Below are 16,789 nucleotides of genomic sequence, written 5' to 3' on the forward strand. Positions count from 1 at the left end.
TTATACATCAAAGAGCTGGCTAAAATTGAGAAAGATAGCAAATTTTCAGTAATGCTCTTTGACATTAAGTATTCCTTATGGACCAGATATAATCAATACAAGTGCTAGAGAGAGTATTTTGAAGTTTAAAAAAAAACAAAAACAAAACCAAAAAACCGTGGACCTGATCAGCATAAGTTTTAGGAATAAGAGTCAAAATGTGGAACCAAATTTTACATTTTGAGCCTTTGTTGTCCTTTACAGATGTCTGTTAGTTATCATAATGAATCAAAATTAAGTTTTAAGAGTCCTACAATTCTCTTGGATGGAAGTTTGACGCTCCTGTCAAAGTGACTGGAAAGATTTTGCTAGCTTTCAATGGGAGTGGACTGCATCCCTTGTGAAGCCCAATTCCCCAGCAGGTGTGGATATCGCCGATGTCCATAGCACAGTTGTTGCATTTTTGTTCCCTTTCTCTTTTCAGTTCTGCTTCTTGAAACATTTAACACGTTGCTATCCCAGACAAATGTTCTAATGAAACTAAAAGCCTGGGAGCTGAACAGCTTTGGGAGAATTAGGGTGGCGAAGGTAGACGAGGGAAGCTCCAGAATCTGTGTTTTCTCTGGTAACAGACAAAGACTTTGTCTTAAGAGATAAACAAACATTGCCTGGACTTGTTTCATAACTTCTGGGAGGTCTAATGTCAGGCCTGCCTCTGACATCTATATATTTTAGGAAACTTTTGTAAACTTGGTAATTCTGACTACAATTTTCCCTGTGTTTCCTTCAGTTGCCTAAAGAAGCAGCACGGGTTTGGGGATGCTGCTCTTCAGTGTACGCATCTTATTTCTGGATGTAAGTACAGCCATACTAAGTTTTGTCCATCTGCTCCACATTGTTGTGCAAGCAAGTCCCTGCTACTGAAGGCTATATTGTATCAATATAAGACCATGATATACATGATGTAGAGCGGCGATATTTCATTTTACCAGCCAGAAACTCTAATGATCATTTAGATAAAGGCAAGACCAGGCTGTAAATTACACATTTTCTTTTATCCTGTATTCATTTAAAACATAACCAAAGCCTTTTCTGATTTTAATAGAATCAGATCCTTTTTTATATTTAGAATACAATAAATCACAATGCAGAATATAAAAAAATGTAAGAAAATGTGTATTATTGAAATAAAAGCAGTATACTCAGAAAGTGGAGAAAAGGGTTTTAGCACCTATAGAAACACCCACTTCTTCCTTCCCAGGAGTTACAAGCAAATCTTTTGTATTCACATTGCCTTAACTGAATGCTAGTTAAGTCTGTGTTGCTTTCTAATAAAGAGTGATTTTCTTGGTAGCAGAGGCGTGTAGTAGTCTTTACTTCAGAGATCCAGTCTTTTAAACTAAGGACTTTTTGCTAAATGCTCACCTGCCATCCCTCCTCCCACTCTCTGGGACAAACAAGCCAGTGTCCCTTTTGTTTAACATAGACGGCTCTGATGGATGCAGCGATGACTAGGAAAACCTTCACCTTCAGTAGAATGATCGTTTCAATGACCTGTGCCTGAAGATTTGGAAAAAGGCTAGGCTTTTCTTTGCTGAAGAACAAATTCCACATGCAGCAGGAAACTGCAGAGCTGCTCCAGCTCTAAACAAATCTTCAGAGAATCAATGCTCAAGCCTTCGGCCAACCACATCCAGTCAGGGTTAAAGAAAGCGCCACGTTTTCCGCAGTCACATCTAAGGTGTAACTGCAGCCAGTCCCGGCAGATTTCAACATAATCTTGTCTGCTGAGAGAGAATCTTTACAGAAATACAGATTTCAGGAAGAGGTAATAAGCTCCTGCTTTCAAGAGTTACTGTTTACCCAGAATCCTAGCAGAAAATAGATTCATTGCCATGATTAAGACATATGGTTTTACTATTCTTGGAATAGCAGAGTGTTGACTTTCTGTTCAGGAGGCTTACCTTTACTTTGTAGAGAGGCGTGGGCTGATCTACAAATCTTGTTTGAATAAGGATCTGAAACATCTTTTTTGGATAGGATGGTCGTGTGACACTTCTGTCAAAACAAGGAAAGAACTTGAATCCGAATGTCCTGCCATGTGTGTTAATAGGTGACTATCAGCTGTTCTAGTTAATACTGTATTTCTCCTTTCCCACTCTCTCAAAACATGTTTGTAGGCAAAACACGTACACAAATTCCCAAAGAATCAGAAGAACAGAAGTCTGTAAAAACAGTTAATGTCTCACTTCTAAATACTGAGGAAGTCACGTATAGCTGAGACTTCATTTTCTGTAGGGAGTTCTTAGTGTACACCAGTCTGTGAAAAGTGACCTGAGTAAGCAACCCAATTGACTAAGTTCACATAGCAGACGAAAACCACAATACCTCTGAATCTGCTTTGAATCTTTTTTTTTTTTCTTTTTAAAGATGGGCCTGTTCAGAAAATCCTACGTTAAAGTGGGAATCCAGCAGAAAATTCAGGTAGTAATTCAGCAGGTTAGGGTTTAAGATAAATTAAGATTTAAATGTAATTCTGTAATTTTCAGAAAATGACATACCTCAGGCTTCCACCAGTGGAGCACAAGGTGGAAGTATATGCAAAAAGATACAAGAGATCTGTAATTTGTTCCACTATTCTCAATACAATGACAGTGGTGATTAAATTATTCAATATAAGCATAAAATAATCTGTCATAACTGAGAGTACTAGGGCACAGATAGGTGGTTACTCTTTAATGCCCTTTACATGAAAATAATAGAAACAAACTCCTAACTATTAATCTGACTCATTGAGTGTACTTAGGAGCCATATTCCCATCGATTTCAATACAGAATACAATTAAAAATGAATGTGCAATGCAAGCTGTACAGTGTTTAAAATGCTGTATTTAATATGTTATTGCTATGAGTTTAACCATCATTTCAGGGAGTTAGGCACCTGAATTATGCCAAGGCAAACCTATTTTGCACTTGACTGTCAAACTGATTTGCAGCAAAGCCCCAGCCTGGGGTTAAGATCAACATCCAGACAGCTGGAACTGGTTGAGTGATAAATTCCTGTATGTAAGATCAAGCAGCAGAAACGGGCAAGAAGGTGAGCATTACCCTTCAGCTGCCTTGAGGCAAACGGGAGGAAAATAGTTTAGTACTGAACAAGTTAGGATGATTGAGACAAGGGCTGCCTACACCAGATCAGAATTTCTGATTTAATTTGAAAAATTAACTTAACCTTGCTGTCACTTGGATCTGTACCTCCTAACTGGCTACACATGCAGATGGGGTTTGTCTGATTGGATCTAGATGAAGGAACAAGGCCATTAATTTTACAGCCACTTCATGGTATGACTGCATCCAGGTGCCAGTTTCAAACACCTGCCCTTGGCCAGAATGACAATAAATAGAAGCAAAAAGAGAAGATATCTTTATCAACATAAAGCCAGTGGGAATTGTGGTACAGCATGTCAATACCAGAGAATACTACAAATGGATGTTCCAAATTACCTGAAATTCATAATTAGTGTCTGATTTCCCATTTCAAAGTGACTCATGGAAGAGCCTAGGAGGGCGATCAGCAGGCAATAATGTCAGAACAGTTTTCCTTATGTCCTGTTCTCATTCACAACTACAAAACCATTTCAGTAACCTTGGTTGCCTCTTCTGAAAGACTAGATGTACTGAAAATTGTACACGGTTTCCATTATTAGTGAGATATATGCAGATTTTTAGCTGACTGTTAAGCTTTTGGCTAGATGAAAGAACATTTAAGGTTATTCTCATACCTTATACCAATAAATATTGTTAAATACCAAATCACATAGGATATTAATTGGTTATCTAAATGGTTAGTAACTTATCAAAACCTTTAACAACTTAGATAATAAGCTCTTTTAGATGCTTTTTAGATATCTTTTGTGTTTAGGTGCCCACACAATCATCTTCAAAACTTGTTTTTCCTTGCAATGCATGCCTTCTGATCTATTTTAGGAATGTTCTGCCATGGAAGAGGCATCCATCAAGGTCTCAAGACCCTTGCGATGTAATTCCTTGGGAGGCATCCCAGCTCCGTGCAAGGCCTATTGAAACCAAGGGAAGCTTACTGTTGACCTTCACGTGGCTTTGGGTCAGACCATGAAAAGCACTGACTAAAATATTTCTGTGCTTATCAGCTTTCCTCTGGTCTTTAGTTTCATAAATTATTATTTTGACATGATATTACTAAGAAATGTTTAGCCTCTCAAAACATGAAAGGAAGAATCACAATTTGTACTATAGTAAGAGAAAGTATGTTTATTATACTTAAAAGCATCCATTCTCATGAATTTACAGAGACTAGTTAATTTTATCACTACCATTTACTAGGTATAATAACATAAAGTTATCTCTAATCCTCTGCAGAGAAAAAGCCTACAGCTAGAATGGTTTTTTCCACCGTCAGTTTTTTTATGACATGTAGTGCATTACGTTCTACATCCCATGTGCAACAGTTTTCACCATGCAGCTGCTGAGAGCCCAGGTGCAGGTTCTCAGGCACCTGTTTAGGTGCCTAACTCCCACTGAAATCCATAAAATAATTTAGTCACCATAACACTCAGTTTTGGCATGACTAAATCTTAAGGGTTTGGACACCAGGAACCCACAGTCTGAAGTTTAAGCAGTCTAATTCTTTATAGGATGCTCTATGACCGTTAGATCCCGGGAAATAAATTTGCAAATACCAGGATATCATTTGAGGATCGTGAAATGTAGCCAACAGAAAACAGAAAGAGAAGAAAACAGAAATCCAAAAAGTGATAAAACTGGAAACCAGAAATGCTCCTCACAGGAGAACAGAAGAGAGGTGGTTTGATCTTAGATCAAGCTGATATGAATCTATACCAGATCTCACATAGCTAGAGTCTCCAGCTTCACAAGGAGAGGGGTGATAGCAGAGGAGTCAGAAGGAGCACCTGGTTCAGCTTTCCCCATGAGAACAAGCTCTGCATGGGGGGTACCCTGCTGTGGGAGGTGACCTGCTGTGGGGGGTGACCTGCTGTGGTTTGGGAAGTCATCACTGTACCATCCTGCAGGTGGTCACTGGCATGCCGAAGATCTCGGCTACTTTATCCTCACAAAATCATCTGGCCTGCCAATACTGTTGAGAGAGAGAGGGACTGAAATTTGATAGATACTTCTGAAATATCTGAAAGCCCAGTTTCATGTAGTGGCCTGTGCTTTGTTGTTTGCCTACCTGGGCTGTAATAATTAAGAATTACAATTCTCAGTGTAACCTGGATTTTGACGTCTTCCTCTGCATGCAGAATAGCAGGAGAGCACTTGAAAAATTATTTGAGGCTGTGGGACAAAAAAAACCCCTCTTTCTCTCAATGGAAGGAAGCAATATGACAGAGCTGGTTTGTGCTTTGATAAAAAGCTATTGTACCTCTGCCTAAAGAGGAAACGTGGCCCAGATCCAGAAGAGGGCTTACGTGCCTGGCTTGACACTGAGGTGGGACATAGGGCCCTCTGTCCAAAAATGCCATCTCCAACGGTGTCTGTCCAAGTTCTTTTTACATCAAAACTAGCTAAACCTCACTGTACCTAAAATGGTCCTCAGGAGGTGCCCTCTCCCCTAACGGGTTAGCTTCTAGTTTAGTTGTCCCACTTCAATGGATATATCAGGTGGGAGAAATGTGGACCAGCATACCTGCGTCCATGTTTGGATACCAAGGAATATCATAACATTTATATAAGATGCATTAATGTATTACAGACAGTTGCTAATTTAACAGATTCGCAGAAGAGCTTGAAATTTGATTTTATAAAACACTGGTTCTCCTTCCCATTGTTTAGTTACTATGAGCAGTAAGATGTGACCTTAACGAAGACAGCAAGAAGAGTCAAAACTAACATCTACTCCAATGCTGCTCAGAAAACATTAAGAGACATTTTGTTTCTTATTAGCATGTACTTCAGTCCTACAGCACAAGCAGGATGTCAAATGAATCATTTTACACCTTTCTCTTGAAAAATCCACCACAATCAGCACTTTGCTTTTAACAAACTGCATTTTTCTGAGAGAAAGCTGTTCCACCAAAAAAATTTCAACCAGAATATCTCTAGTTTTCTTCACTATAAAAATATGCTTTAGAAAATTTTTAGTGGATCTCCTTAATTTATTTTTTGAAAGAAATAGCCTGAATTTAATTTATTTATTTTTCTTTTAAGGAAGGATCATTCTAAACTCAATTTATTTCTTATTGTTTGGCTGTGGTTTAGTCACAGTCTCCCCTACCTTAAATGGAATTTAAAATATTTCTTTCTACAAAAGAGTTCTGTCAAAAAAATTAATGAAAGTTTTTCTCACTTGCCTTCAAGAGCTCTATTAACATAGTGTTTGTTCACCTTACAATCATTTGTTTAACATAGTTATTACAACAATAACTCACTGAGGTTAGATATGAGGATAATAGCATAGGTTTGAAGAATGCTAAGAGGTGCAAAATCACAAAGGTCTAAGCCTGATGGAATTTTTAAGGTTCTGGGACAAAAGGAATAATGGAGGCCAGTGGGAGTTGGATGGTTTGTTTCATGTTTGCTTGGGTCAAATAGAATAAAGCAGGGAACTCAGCATAGGTCTCATAGGTCCCTTATTTGTCTTATGCCTATTTATCTATTCTTTTTCTAGCTACAGAGATTCTAATATATAAAGACACAATTATTTCACATATATATATTATATGTGTGCGTATTTTCATGTATATTATTAATAACCAAGTGGTTTGTAATTGTTTCATTCAAGTAAATTCTCTTTCAGGAATACTTAACCCCTGGGAAGCTGGGAAGCTGAGAAGCTGGAGGTTGACACAGTGCCCTGGAGACATGCCAGGTATGCTTTCTGCTCATGGTCACCTCTAGAAGAGCATTCTTTTCCCTGCTGACTGGAAGGAGAGCCCTGGGAGCCTCTCCACTCCCTCCAGAGGACGGATCTTACATTGGCAATTGGGACATAAATAAGTTTCTCACTGAAGATTATAAACCTTCCTGATCCTTGTTGATTGCATCTCTTTAATAGCCATGGGGTGCTTTCATTAGTTTTAAATTTAAAAGTCAATGGAGTATTGCCATAAATTCAGGATGTCAAACTAACCACTCTATTTGTCCCTTTCTCTTTCTGAAAAATATGCAATATGTAAGTAGCATTAATGAATTCTTTCAGGATAATTTAAATTTGACTAATTTAAAGGATTATTAAGAAGTCTTATACAGAAAATATAACCCAATGGAGATGCAAAGGGCTTTAGCAACTTGCACTCCCCAGAAAACACCACAGCCTGTAGATCTACAAAGAAGCCATGATGTATGCTAGAAATGCAGGTGATGACAGCGTGGCTGTGTGGCAAGAGTGTGGGGGTCCGGAGCAGATGCTCCAGGGCTTTGCCTTTGTCACTTGACTGAGTTGGAAGGAAGTTCACCCTCCTATTCACATTCACTCTGACAGAAACCACAGACGAATATTTACAAAAATTGGCTGAAGTAATTGAATTTACAGAGGACAACTGAACACTTATTTTCAGCCATTCATTCTCATGCTGGCTGGGTTTTCTACGCTACTTGCCAGGAGAAAAGCAGCCCAGAACACCCATTTCACACAACTTTAAGGACAAAGTCTTTTCTCATGACAAAGTTTGATGTGTGGCTGTCTGACAGCTCCAGGACATGACGGAGCCTCAGAAATCAATCTTTGATTTTAATGTGGTTAGGTCTGATATCACATAATACAAAGCCTCTCCATCTGATCTCAACAGCCTGCTTTGTTTTACTTGCCCACACACAGGCACGAATAGAGTTCCCAGACAAATTGCTGGGCACTACTGGTATACCTAATCTGGTCTGACTGATGTGCTAATCAGGCTCTAGCAGATTTCCTGGTGTTTTATCCAGCTGGAACGGATAATATTGAGGAACTGTCTTCCAGAATGCCTGGTATTAGCCATTGGCTTCCTTCCCTACCACTGGTTGCCTGTGAGCCTCACAAGACCTTGTTGAGCCAGGAAGAATTGGCCATGTTCCATGGTCATCTGGACTGGGGGACAGCAAAGACTGGTTAAGCAGTCAGCTCTGCTGGTACCAAGTACTCGGAACCGGTGCAGTCAGACAGTGTCTATTAATAGGATAAATGAGGATCTTGCACAAGGCACGGGCTTACCTCTGAAGAAGTTAAATTCATATCTCACCAAATGACAATGCCTGCAGCTCCCAGGGTACTCTCTCCGATAGTGTTAATAAGATCTTGCTACAGTGAAAAGAATAAAGATATCACTGTCAGGCTAATTCAGCATTTCACAGCCTTTCTAAAGTAATCCAATGGTTTGTTATGTGGCTGTCCCTCGGACTACATTTTCTTTTCATTCTGGTCCCTATGAACTACATTTTATTGTGGCTAAAGATTTGCTGTCTAGAGTACAAAGATTATTAATCATAAGTTGCAAACTTAAGTACTGCCTGAGATGTTGGTAATAAGCAAGTGAACAAACACTGGGATACAATTTACTTTGATGCAAAATTTAATTGTAATTATTTGATATCTCATCAATTACTAGAAGCAACTAAAATCTTTTCATTAAAGTGGGGTTTTAACATGAGAATTCCCCAAAGCATTCCCTCAGTTCTGTTTTTGCTGATAAAGGGAAGGAGAGAGCCATTCTGCTATATCAATCCACTGTTTTCCCCATCCCTCTCCAGTTTGAAAGCTGTGATTCCAAAGGCATGCATTGTTCTTGCTGTTTTCCCTAGGAGCTCACTCAGCTTCTTGTAAAAACCTTAGAAAAAGTGACTGTAAATAGTAGGGAAAATGCTGGCATTGTGCAACCTTAAATGAAAGGGAAAATGCAATACACTGCAAATCTTAAGAATTTCAGTTTCAGTTTTTGTGCTCTTTCTATGTTTGTTTCAGAGAGATGTCTTTCACAGTACCCTTTCCTCATATCGCAGCCTTTAAGGGGAGGGTATTTGGTGCTTGGATGTTTATGCTTAATTTGAACAGTGATTAAGGATCAGCAACAAGTGACTTACTGTGCCACAAGCACTGAAGATGAAAGACCACTGATATGCAAGTGACTCCCTAGACTCATCATCCATTTAAGGGAGATTGAGGGCCACAGCACATCAAGAAACAAAGTAGAAAAACTTCACAGGAATTGGTTGCCCAAGGCAGAAATGAGGCGGAAACTGGTTATAAAATGGCAAAGGGGATGCACACCAGCCTGCAGCAGTTATTGATGTCCATCTATCCTCTTCTTGCAAAGCTAAGGAAGGGCAAGCTGGATAAAAGCACCAAAGCAGGTGCCTACACCTCCTTTAATGCCTAAGAACAGGCATTTACCTTCAAGCCCAAGAGAAGCGCAGCCCCTTACTGGGAAGTGTAGTGGGTGATGGCAGTGCTAGGGGAGTAGTGGGACCTGATAGGAGAGGGAGCTAATGCTCCTTCCCAGACAAGGTGCCAGCTTCAGACTCTGTACCTGGGCTCAAAGACTGAACATAGCCTTTAAAAAGTGAATACAGTTCACTTGCTAAACTCTGAAACACAGAATTTGAGACCTGCTGGTAGCACAGTCACTGTCTACAGGGGAGAACTAAGCCAGGGCTGTGACAGACAGGTTATGCTGCTTTTTCACAGGAAACCTGTTGTCTTCACCCACTTTCTGGAAGGATGTCCAAAATTACATAAGGAAGGACTAGGGTAGGACACTTCTCTTGAAAATATTTGTGTGTGTGTGTTCAGCTGATGTGAGCAGTACTCCTTGGTTCTGGTGCACCGTTTGCCTGCTCCAAGGTAGGTATGGGACTAAATTAAATGTTTTTGAGACGGAGGCATGCAGAAAGACTGCTGGCTTCAATTTCCCATTCTGATGTAACGCCGAGCAAGTTGCTAACATCTCTGCCTCAGTTTCCCTTCTATAAAAGGGGCAGCTGTCTGGGGATTAGTTAGCGATTGCATATCTGAGCAGAAGAAAGTACATGAGGGAGGATTAATGTATTAACCACCTCCTACGTACTACATCAAATTGCTGAAATCCTTTTAATCCACTCAAATTGATGTTTGAGTATAGCATGGTGATGAACTAAAACAAAAAAAATAGGTATTTGAGACGGCATTTTTTCTTCAGAACATTGAGCTCCTTAAAGCATGTGGACAATTAACATAACCAGCAGAGCTGGCCCATGTAGGAGGTTTTCCATCCTGATGCACCGTCTGTAAGAATGGTTAAAGCATAATTGCAGTCCACATTGTTCCAGCAAAAGCTTACCATAGAGAGAAATAGTAAAAGTTCATCTCTATGACCTAGTCAAGTATACACAAGTAAGGACAAAGCATAATCTTGGGATGTGATGGAGGAAATCTGTATGGATTCATGCGCCCTTAACTGAGAAAAGTGCAAAATGTTTTGACTGTTTCCAAGAGATTTCTTAATGCCAATGGAAGGATAGAGGGCTGCACTGCTATCCCAGAGCCAGGAAAGTTCATTGTTCCTCAAAACTTCACTCTTTGGGCAAGAACCAGTGTAGTTCTGATCATGGAAATTGTAATTGTGACAGTCAGGGTATAAACAGTATCCCCATAGGCCCTTTGGTCTGCTTTTCATTCCTAAAGCAATTGTTTCCTTCATAAAAGTTTTTGCACTTTCTTCAAAGGAAAGTCTGGCTAAATGTTCAACATCATTTGCTGAAATATTCCCTTCCATTTTCGTTACGACTTTCCTGGACTTTCTTCAGTAGACATCTTTTGCATCCCAGTTGCAGGCCTACTGAGGCCTCCAGTGCTCCCAGTCTATGACAGCTAATCACTGAAGTCCGTAGCTGGGGTGTAATAGTTAATGTCACGGCCAGCTTTTTCCAGATGAGTTTGCAAACTGAAGTCCTGGGGCAGGCCACCATTAACAGGGACTTCCTGTGATGTGTAGCAAGGGTAACAGCCGAGCCTAACAAAAGAAAATATGGTCACATTCTGCCCTCTTGCTTTAGCTAATGGGTTTCCAATCGCATGGAACATTTCCAGGTTCAGTATGATGTCGTACCTCAGGAAGCACAGGTCTGTCAGTCGTTCCAGGTGGCTATGAAAGCCTTCCTCTCCCAATCCGGTGGTTGGGCTGGTTTCATAGTAAGGGAGGTCCAAATGAATGCGATGTGCAGCCATGCCATGGGCTGAAAGCTGAATGATGCATTACATCAGCTTTATTTTCATTACTTAAGAGACAACATTAGACGGATGTCCCAGTTTGTCTGTAGAACATAACAGCAGAGGCATTAGTATGTATTCCATATATAGCTATATGAATTGGTATCAGCCACTTCTAAGGTATCTACCATGCTAACTCTGAAAAAAACAAAGTGGGCACCATCTAACCCAAAGAAAGGGGTCAGACTCCCAGCTGAAGGAAATCGGTGTAAGTCTGTGGAAATCAGCATAACCACAGCTGCTTGTCTCATCAATCCAGGTCTTACTGAAATCACTGCGGGTGTTGCTATCACTCCACTGGGCCCCAGCGTGTCTTAGTGGCTGTGGCTGTTGCAGTTGGAAAGGTTGATGAAGAAATGGTTTCCTTATTCTTCAAGCTTTCTCAGTAATAACAAAGGTAACTATAAAATCAAACCCTGGCTTTTATCACCATCCCTGACCTGTCTAGTACAGTGCCAGACAGAGATACTCCGAATAGCTCTAAACAAGCACACATATTTCATTGTCATTTTGCAGTACCGTAAAGGGATACAAGATCAAACCTCTGACAGCAATAAAGCAGATCCATGAAAGCTTGCTCTGAGCTATTTATTAGCCTGGCTGCACTATCACACGGAGCTAGTGCCTTCCAGAGCAGCTCTGATAGCTCTGCACAGCACTGCATTGTGCAATGTGGACTTTCATGCTAAGGCCTGTGGCCACTGCTACGAGCAGAATCATTAGTCACAAGGTCCCTGCCAATTATGTGTGTGTTAAGCAGAAAAGAAACCAGATATACAGCAAAACCTACATACTTACATATAAGAGAGAGTGAGTCTTATCCATCCTCCAACTCCAGGCTCCCCGCTGCATTCAAAACCCTGGGGAAATCCCGTATAGCTGTACAATCAGCCATCAGGGATGAGCATGGATTTGTATTTTGTAGTTCTTCTTCCTCAGTCCTGGCCTGTTTATCTCTCCCGGGATTGTGACCTGCTGGAGGTGAGGATTATGGGTTTCATATGGGCAGCCAGATTGTTAAATATACTAATGGGAATAGCGCATCTATGTTATCCTTCCTTTATCTCAAAACAGAAAAACAATCAGTCATAGCTATGTACCTGGGGTACTTTTCTGGACCTCCTCACTCCCCCATTTCTTTGCTGGTTTAGGGTAGGACTAGCATGACCTAATTTCAGGTACCTGCAGCAAAAATATCAACATCCAGGGTAGCCAACCTGGGTACTTTTAGTAAGCCATGGATGCTTTTAGGATAGAGTCATCTCACAGTTTGAGACATCAGGGCACTCTGAAGTGTCCAAGATGTGCCTGTTCCTCCTGCTGACCAGGCAGGCAGGCCACAGGACCAATGCAGTACAGTGTAAACACTGCAGAACTCAACATTTCATGAGAGAAGTCTCGCCCATGAGACTCACGATGCTTTGCGTTTAGTGAAGAGGAGGCCCAGGTTTTCAAAACCACTAACCACATATCCACAAGTGCCATATTGGCGTTAATGGGCCTTTTGGAAAATGGTGTTAATGAAAATTAACCCCATTTGCTGAGTATCTCTCAGAAAGAGTATACCATACCAAGAAATCAAACTCAGCAAAGCCATCAGGGCTTGTCAGCATTAGAGGTCAGACTGAATTTTCTCACTAGAAAGCTGTACAGCCAAAGCTGGAGGATGGTGGGCTGGCTCTTGGGAGGAGACAACCAAACAAAGGAACAAAGGACTGGCTTTAGAGAGTCAGGCTTGCTGCCCACTCTCCCCCAGAGGGATGGAGAGAAGGGACGGGGGGTCTTGCCAGCCCAGCAGTTCTGCCCCTTACTCCAGCCCCTGCCTGGGATCAGCATGTGCTTCTGGCTTTCCAGGAGGGCTGCAGGGAGGCTGCAGCAGCGGTGCCCAGCAGTATGCTCTGCTTTGCCTACAACCAACTGGGAAATGCAGACACCTTGCTGTGCCGGTGCATGATCGCTGAGCGCTGCTCTCGCAGTTCACAGAGAACCAGAGCTGTAAGAAAATCCTGCCAGAGGGCAGCAAATCCCCACAATTATTTTTTTTAAATAGCAGCATGTGATTCTAAATTGCAGCATGTTGAGGTCCCCCTGTGAGAGTTGTGCCACCATCCTGCCCCTCTGCTCCTGCTCCTGTCACAGTCTGGATGGGGAGGTGTCACTAGCTGGGCTGGGCACATCCCTCACGTGTTTTACCCAAGGTTTCAGGGAGCACTTCCCACACCGGACCTGTGTCATTTGGCACAAAGCACCAGCAGCGTGCTCAGCGGCCACCCATGCCCTGGGGCACCCCGTGGCATCGCCCAGTGCACCACAAACCCTGGGGCAGCCAGGCCCAGCGCTGCCCAGCCAGGCTGCACCAAAACCCACGGGGGTCGCCGGGGGCTGCTCTAGCTAGGGTCTGCCCACTGGTGGGAAGTGGGGAGGCTGAGCACTGTCCCGCGCCGTGGGTCTGCACGTCCCTCCTCGGGCAGGGCTGAGGTGTAAGTAGCCCTACGCTTTACTGTGTGCTGGATATACTGATTTGCTGCCCCAAGGCCCTCTAAGCTGACACATGGGAAAGGCAGTATCAGCAAGCTGAAAATAATAATGAAGAGTAATGAATAATAAATAATGATGATAATAATAACAACAACAACAACAACAACAACAGTAATAATATAGGTTATTGAAGACTGCAGGGAAGTGACAGACCACCCTGCCCCTCTGAGAAAAACCTGTCATGAGGGACTTAACACAGAAAGATATTTGTAGTTGCTCTATTATTAAGGAGAAAACAGTTACCACTTTATATTCTGTGTGAGGGAAAATCACTGAGGTTTACTGACTTCTGATTTTATTCCACTTGATGCATATAGCCATCACACAAGCACACACATGCTCCAGCTGGGAGCAGGCTCTGAAGTCACTTGTTTGCAGCATGCAGGAAGGATGCGCCCAAGCTCTGCTCAATATTTTTCCCTTTACCCAGGCTTTTCAAATATGCTTCCAGTTGTGCAGCATAGCACCATGCTAAAAAAGTCTCTGCGTCTGTTTGCTAGGTATTTCTTTCATTTGTATCTGTCATAGTTGACAAAAAGCAGAACGAATGTATCCAGTTACACCTCTTCTGCTGATTTTTCTCTGTAAACCAAGGCAACACGGAGGCAACCCATCTTGGTGTCCAGCTGACCGTGAAAATGCACAGTGGGCAGAAATTCCCAACAGGAAGAAAGTAGAAACCGTATGTCTTTATCAGACAGCAAACAGCTCTAGCTAAGACTAAGCAAAATCAGCTTAAAACAGGGAGTTCTGAATTGAATAGACATAGAGAGTACTCGAATCAGATCACAGGATACTGCTGAAAAAAAATAGCTGGCTAAATGGTAAGAAAAAGACTAAGCATTCATCAGATGATATAAACCCTGTATCCCTCTCCCCCAATTAATCTAGAGCTGAGGAATGTACTTTCAAGCTTTGGCATTTATCTTGTAACAAAAATCCTTCTCCAGTGACATTACACTATTCATATCAAGGGATTAGAAAAATGACAAATGACAAATAAAGACAATGATCTTTTCTCCTTTCTGGTTAACATTGTTACAACAATATTACATTGACGCAGCACAACCTTGATGGGCTTAAAACAGGCTGTCTCAACAGGCAAGCCAATAGCCAAATACCCTTATCAAAGAGACGTGCATGGTTTTTGAAACAAGAATTTTCACACCCACAGAGATCCAATAAAATCCGTGGATTTTTACAGAATAATCCTTTTGTTGACTTTTTATCAGCAAAGCTAAAGCTGATACACTCAGAAGTCTGATGAGATGGAACAAGTTTTGTCCAGTTGAAGTCATGCTGTCAGCAGCAAATCTTGCTCTCTGTGCCAGATCTGGATTTGGAGGCAACGTGCTTGGAGCCTGGTGACAGGAGATGACCCTAAGAGCCGCAGAGCTTGCAGCAGCCTCAGGGAGGACAGTATGCGAGGATGCATTGCTCTACCTTCCCTTGTATGGATGGGGGCTTATTAGACCAGGGCATCCTTTAGCGATTTGCCTCAATGACATTTTGCAAAGTATCTCTGTTACGTTAGTAAATGCAGGGGACTGAATATGCAGCATAATGAATAATAAAAATGGAGCAGGACTTCACCTCACAATTATCTGACTGACCCAGTGACATTGGTGGCTTATTATAGCTGAGATTCAAACCCCTTTAGTACAGTACTTCACTGATCCCAGCGAAGTTGCTAGGAATCCTGAGCAGCATGAACTGTCAAGGGACATTTTATAGTGTTTCAAATTTAAGGCAGGGCATCCTCAAAATCTTACAAGTTGAAGTATGAATCTGTTGCGGCAGAGCTATTTCTCATAGCAACTGTAAGGAATAAGCTGAATAAAGCATCAAAAACTATAATTCAGCATTTTAACACATGTGGCCGGTTGGAAGGCAGGTACTGATAGCAATTTTGTAGTAAAATTTAACTTATTATGATGAAAGATTGGGACTGTTGGACAGAGAAGAGCAGATTTTAGCAGACGAGCTACAAGTCTGTGTGGGGCTCATCCGGACAGTCATCTGGCCTTTGTCATCTCAGTTCCTTTTGCCACCATAGTGGACTTTTCTTATTATGTACACGAGACCACTTGCATTCTGGTGGCCTACTAGATAGCTGGACTTCTGAATATGGAAAATGAAGAAAATTGATCAACTGCCCTTATGCAATTTACTTTTCCTCCATTTCATGCTGCACAGATGTCACTCATCTGTAGACAATTACACCTGACAGTTGCCCAGCCTGGGAGATTAGACTCATGTTTAGTCCTAGCAAAAAGGCATATGGTTTGATGGATTGATTTAATGGCCCACTGGAATATCCATAAAATCAGTCTTTATGCTTAACTTGTACTTCTGTGATGCTCTTGATGCCAGTGACTGGGTCATTTTCTGGCATACACTGAAATGATGACAAAGCTTCTTTGGCCTATGTCCAGCCTGGCAAGGTTCTCAGTGCTCCACACCATAGTTTTCCCCCTGTTTTAAGCCTAAAGATTTTCCAGTACCCCCCTTTTCCAAAGAGGGTAGCCTTTGCACTAGGGGCTATATTTTGGATTCTTATACTATAGAATCAGCAAAATGGCCTGAATCCTGGAATAGCCTGAGTGGTCTGCATTGCTATCACATTGTCTTCATGTGATAGCATATTAAAAAATTACATGGATTACACCATGCGCAAAGCAAGGAGAGTCACATTCTTTGAGGGTATGTCAGCCTCAAGACGTGAAGACTGTGTTCAGGAGTTGGCTTAAACTGACTCCCAGGATGCCCAAATTTCCTGCCACATGGCTCGTTTATCTGTAGTTCAAAATGCCCACACCACGAAAAGCCACGTTTGGGAGATGGGCTTAGAGGACCACAACACAGCGTCGCCAGCCACCGGACTTCAGGCTGCGTTAGAAAAAAGTGGGAGCCCAGAACTGCTTGGGCTCTCCTTCTCCAGAGAGCTCCTGAGTACATGGTGTGTCCATGCAGCACGGACCAGGTATGGGCTTCGTGGCATGTCATTATCATCCTCTTTTTCCTGCATTTCTGAGGTTACTGAGAAAAAAGGTC

The 16,789-nt window shown here is 41.8% G+C and overlaps 1 protein-coding gene across 1 annotated transcript in view; it reads right to left on the reverse strand.

Annotated features, from left to right (window-relative positions):
- The window catches only part of HYAL4 (hyaluronoglucosaminidase 4), a 50,969-nt gene extending 39,809 nt beyond the window's left edge, over positions 1-11,160 (reverse strand). The window contains 4 exon segments of the mRNA XM_009586138.1: positions 8,168-8,254; positions 10,269-10,804; positions 10,807-11,058; positions 11,061-11,160. Of these exon segments, the coding sequence (XP_009584433.1) occupies positions 8,168-8,254; positions 10,269-10,804; positions 10,807-11,058; positions 11,061-11,160 (975 nt within the window).
- Between the last annotated feature and the right edge of the window lie 5,629 nt (positions 11,161-16,789).

Source organism: Fulmarus glacialis, unplaced genomic scaffold (genome assembly GCF_000690835.1).
Source record: "Fulmarus glacialis isolate BGI_N327 unplaced genomic scaffold, ASM69083v1 scaffold29969, whole genome shotgun sequence".
In the NCBI taxonomy this organism is placed as follows: domain Eukaryota; kingdom Metazoa; phylum Chordata; class Aves; order Procellariiformes; family Procellariidae; genus Fulmarus; species Fulmarus glacialis.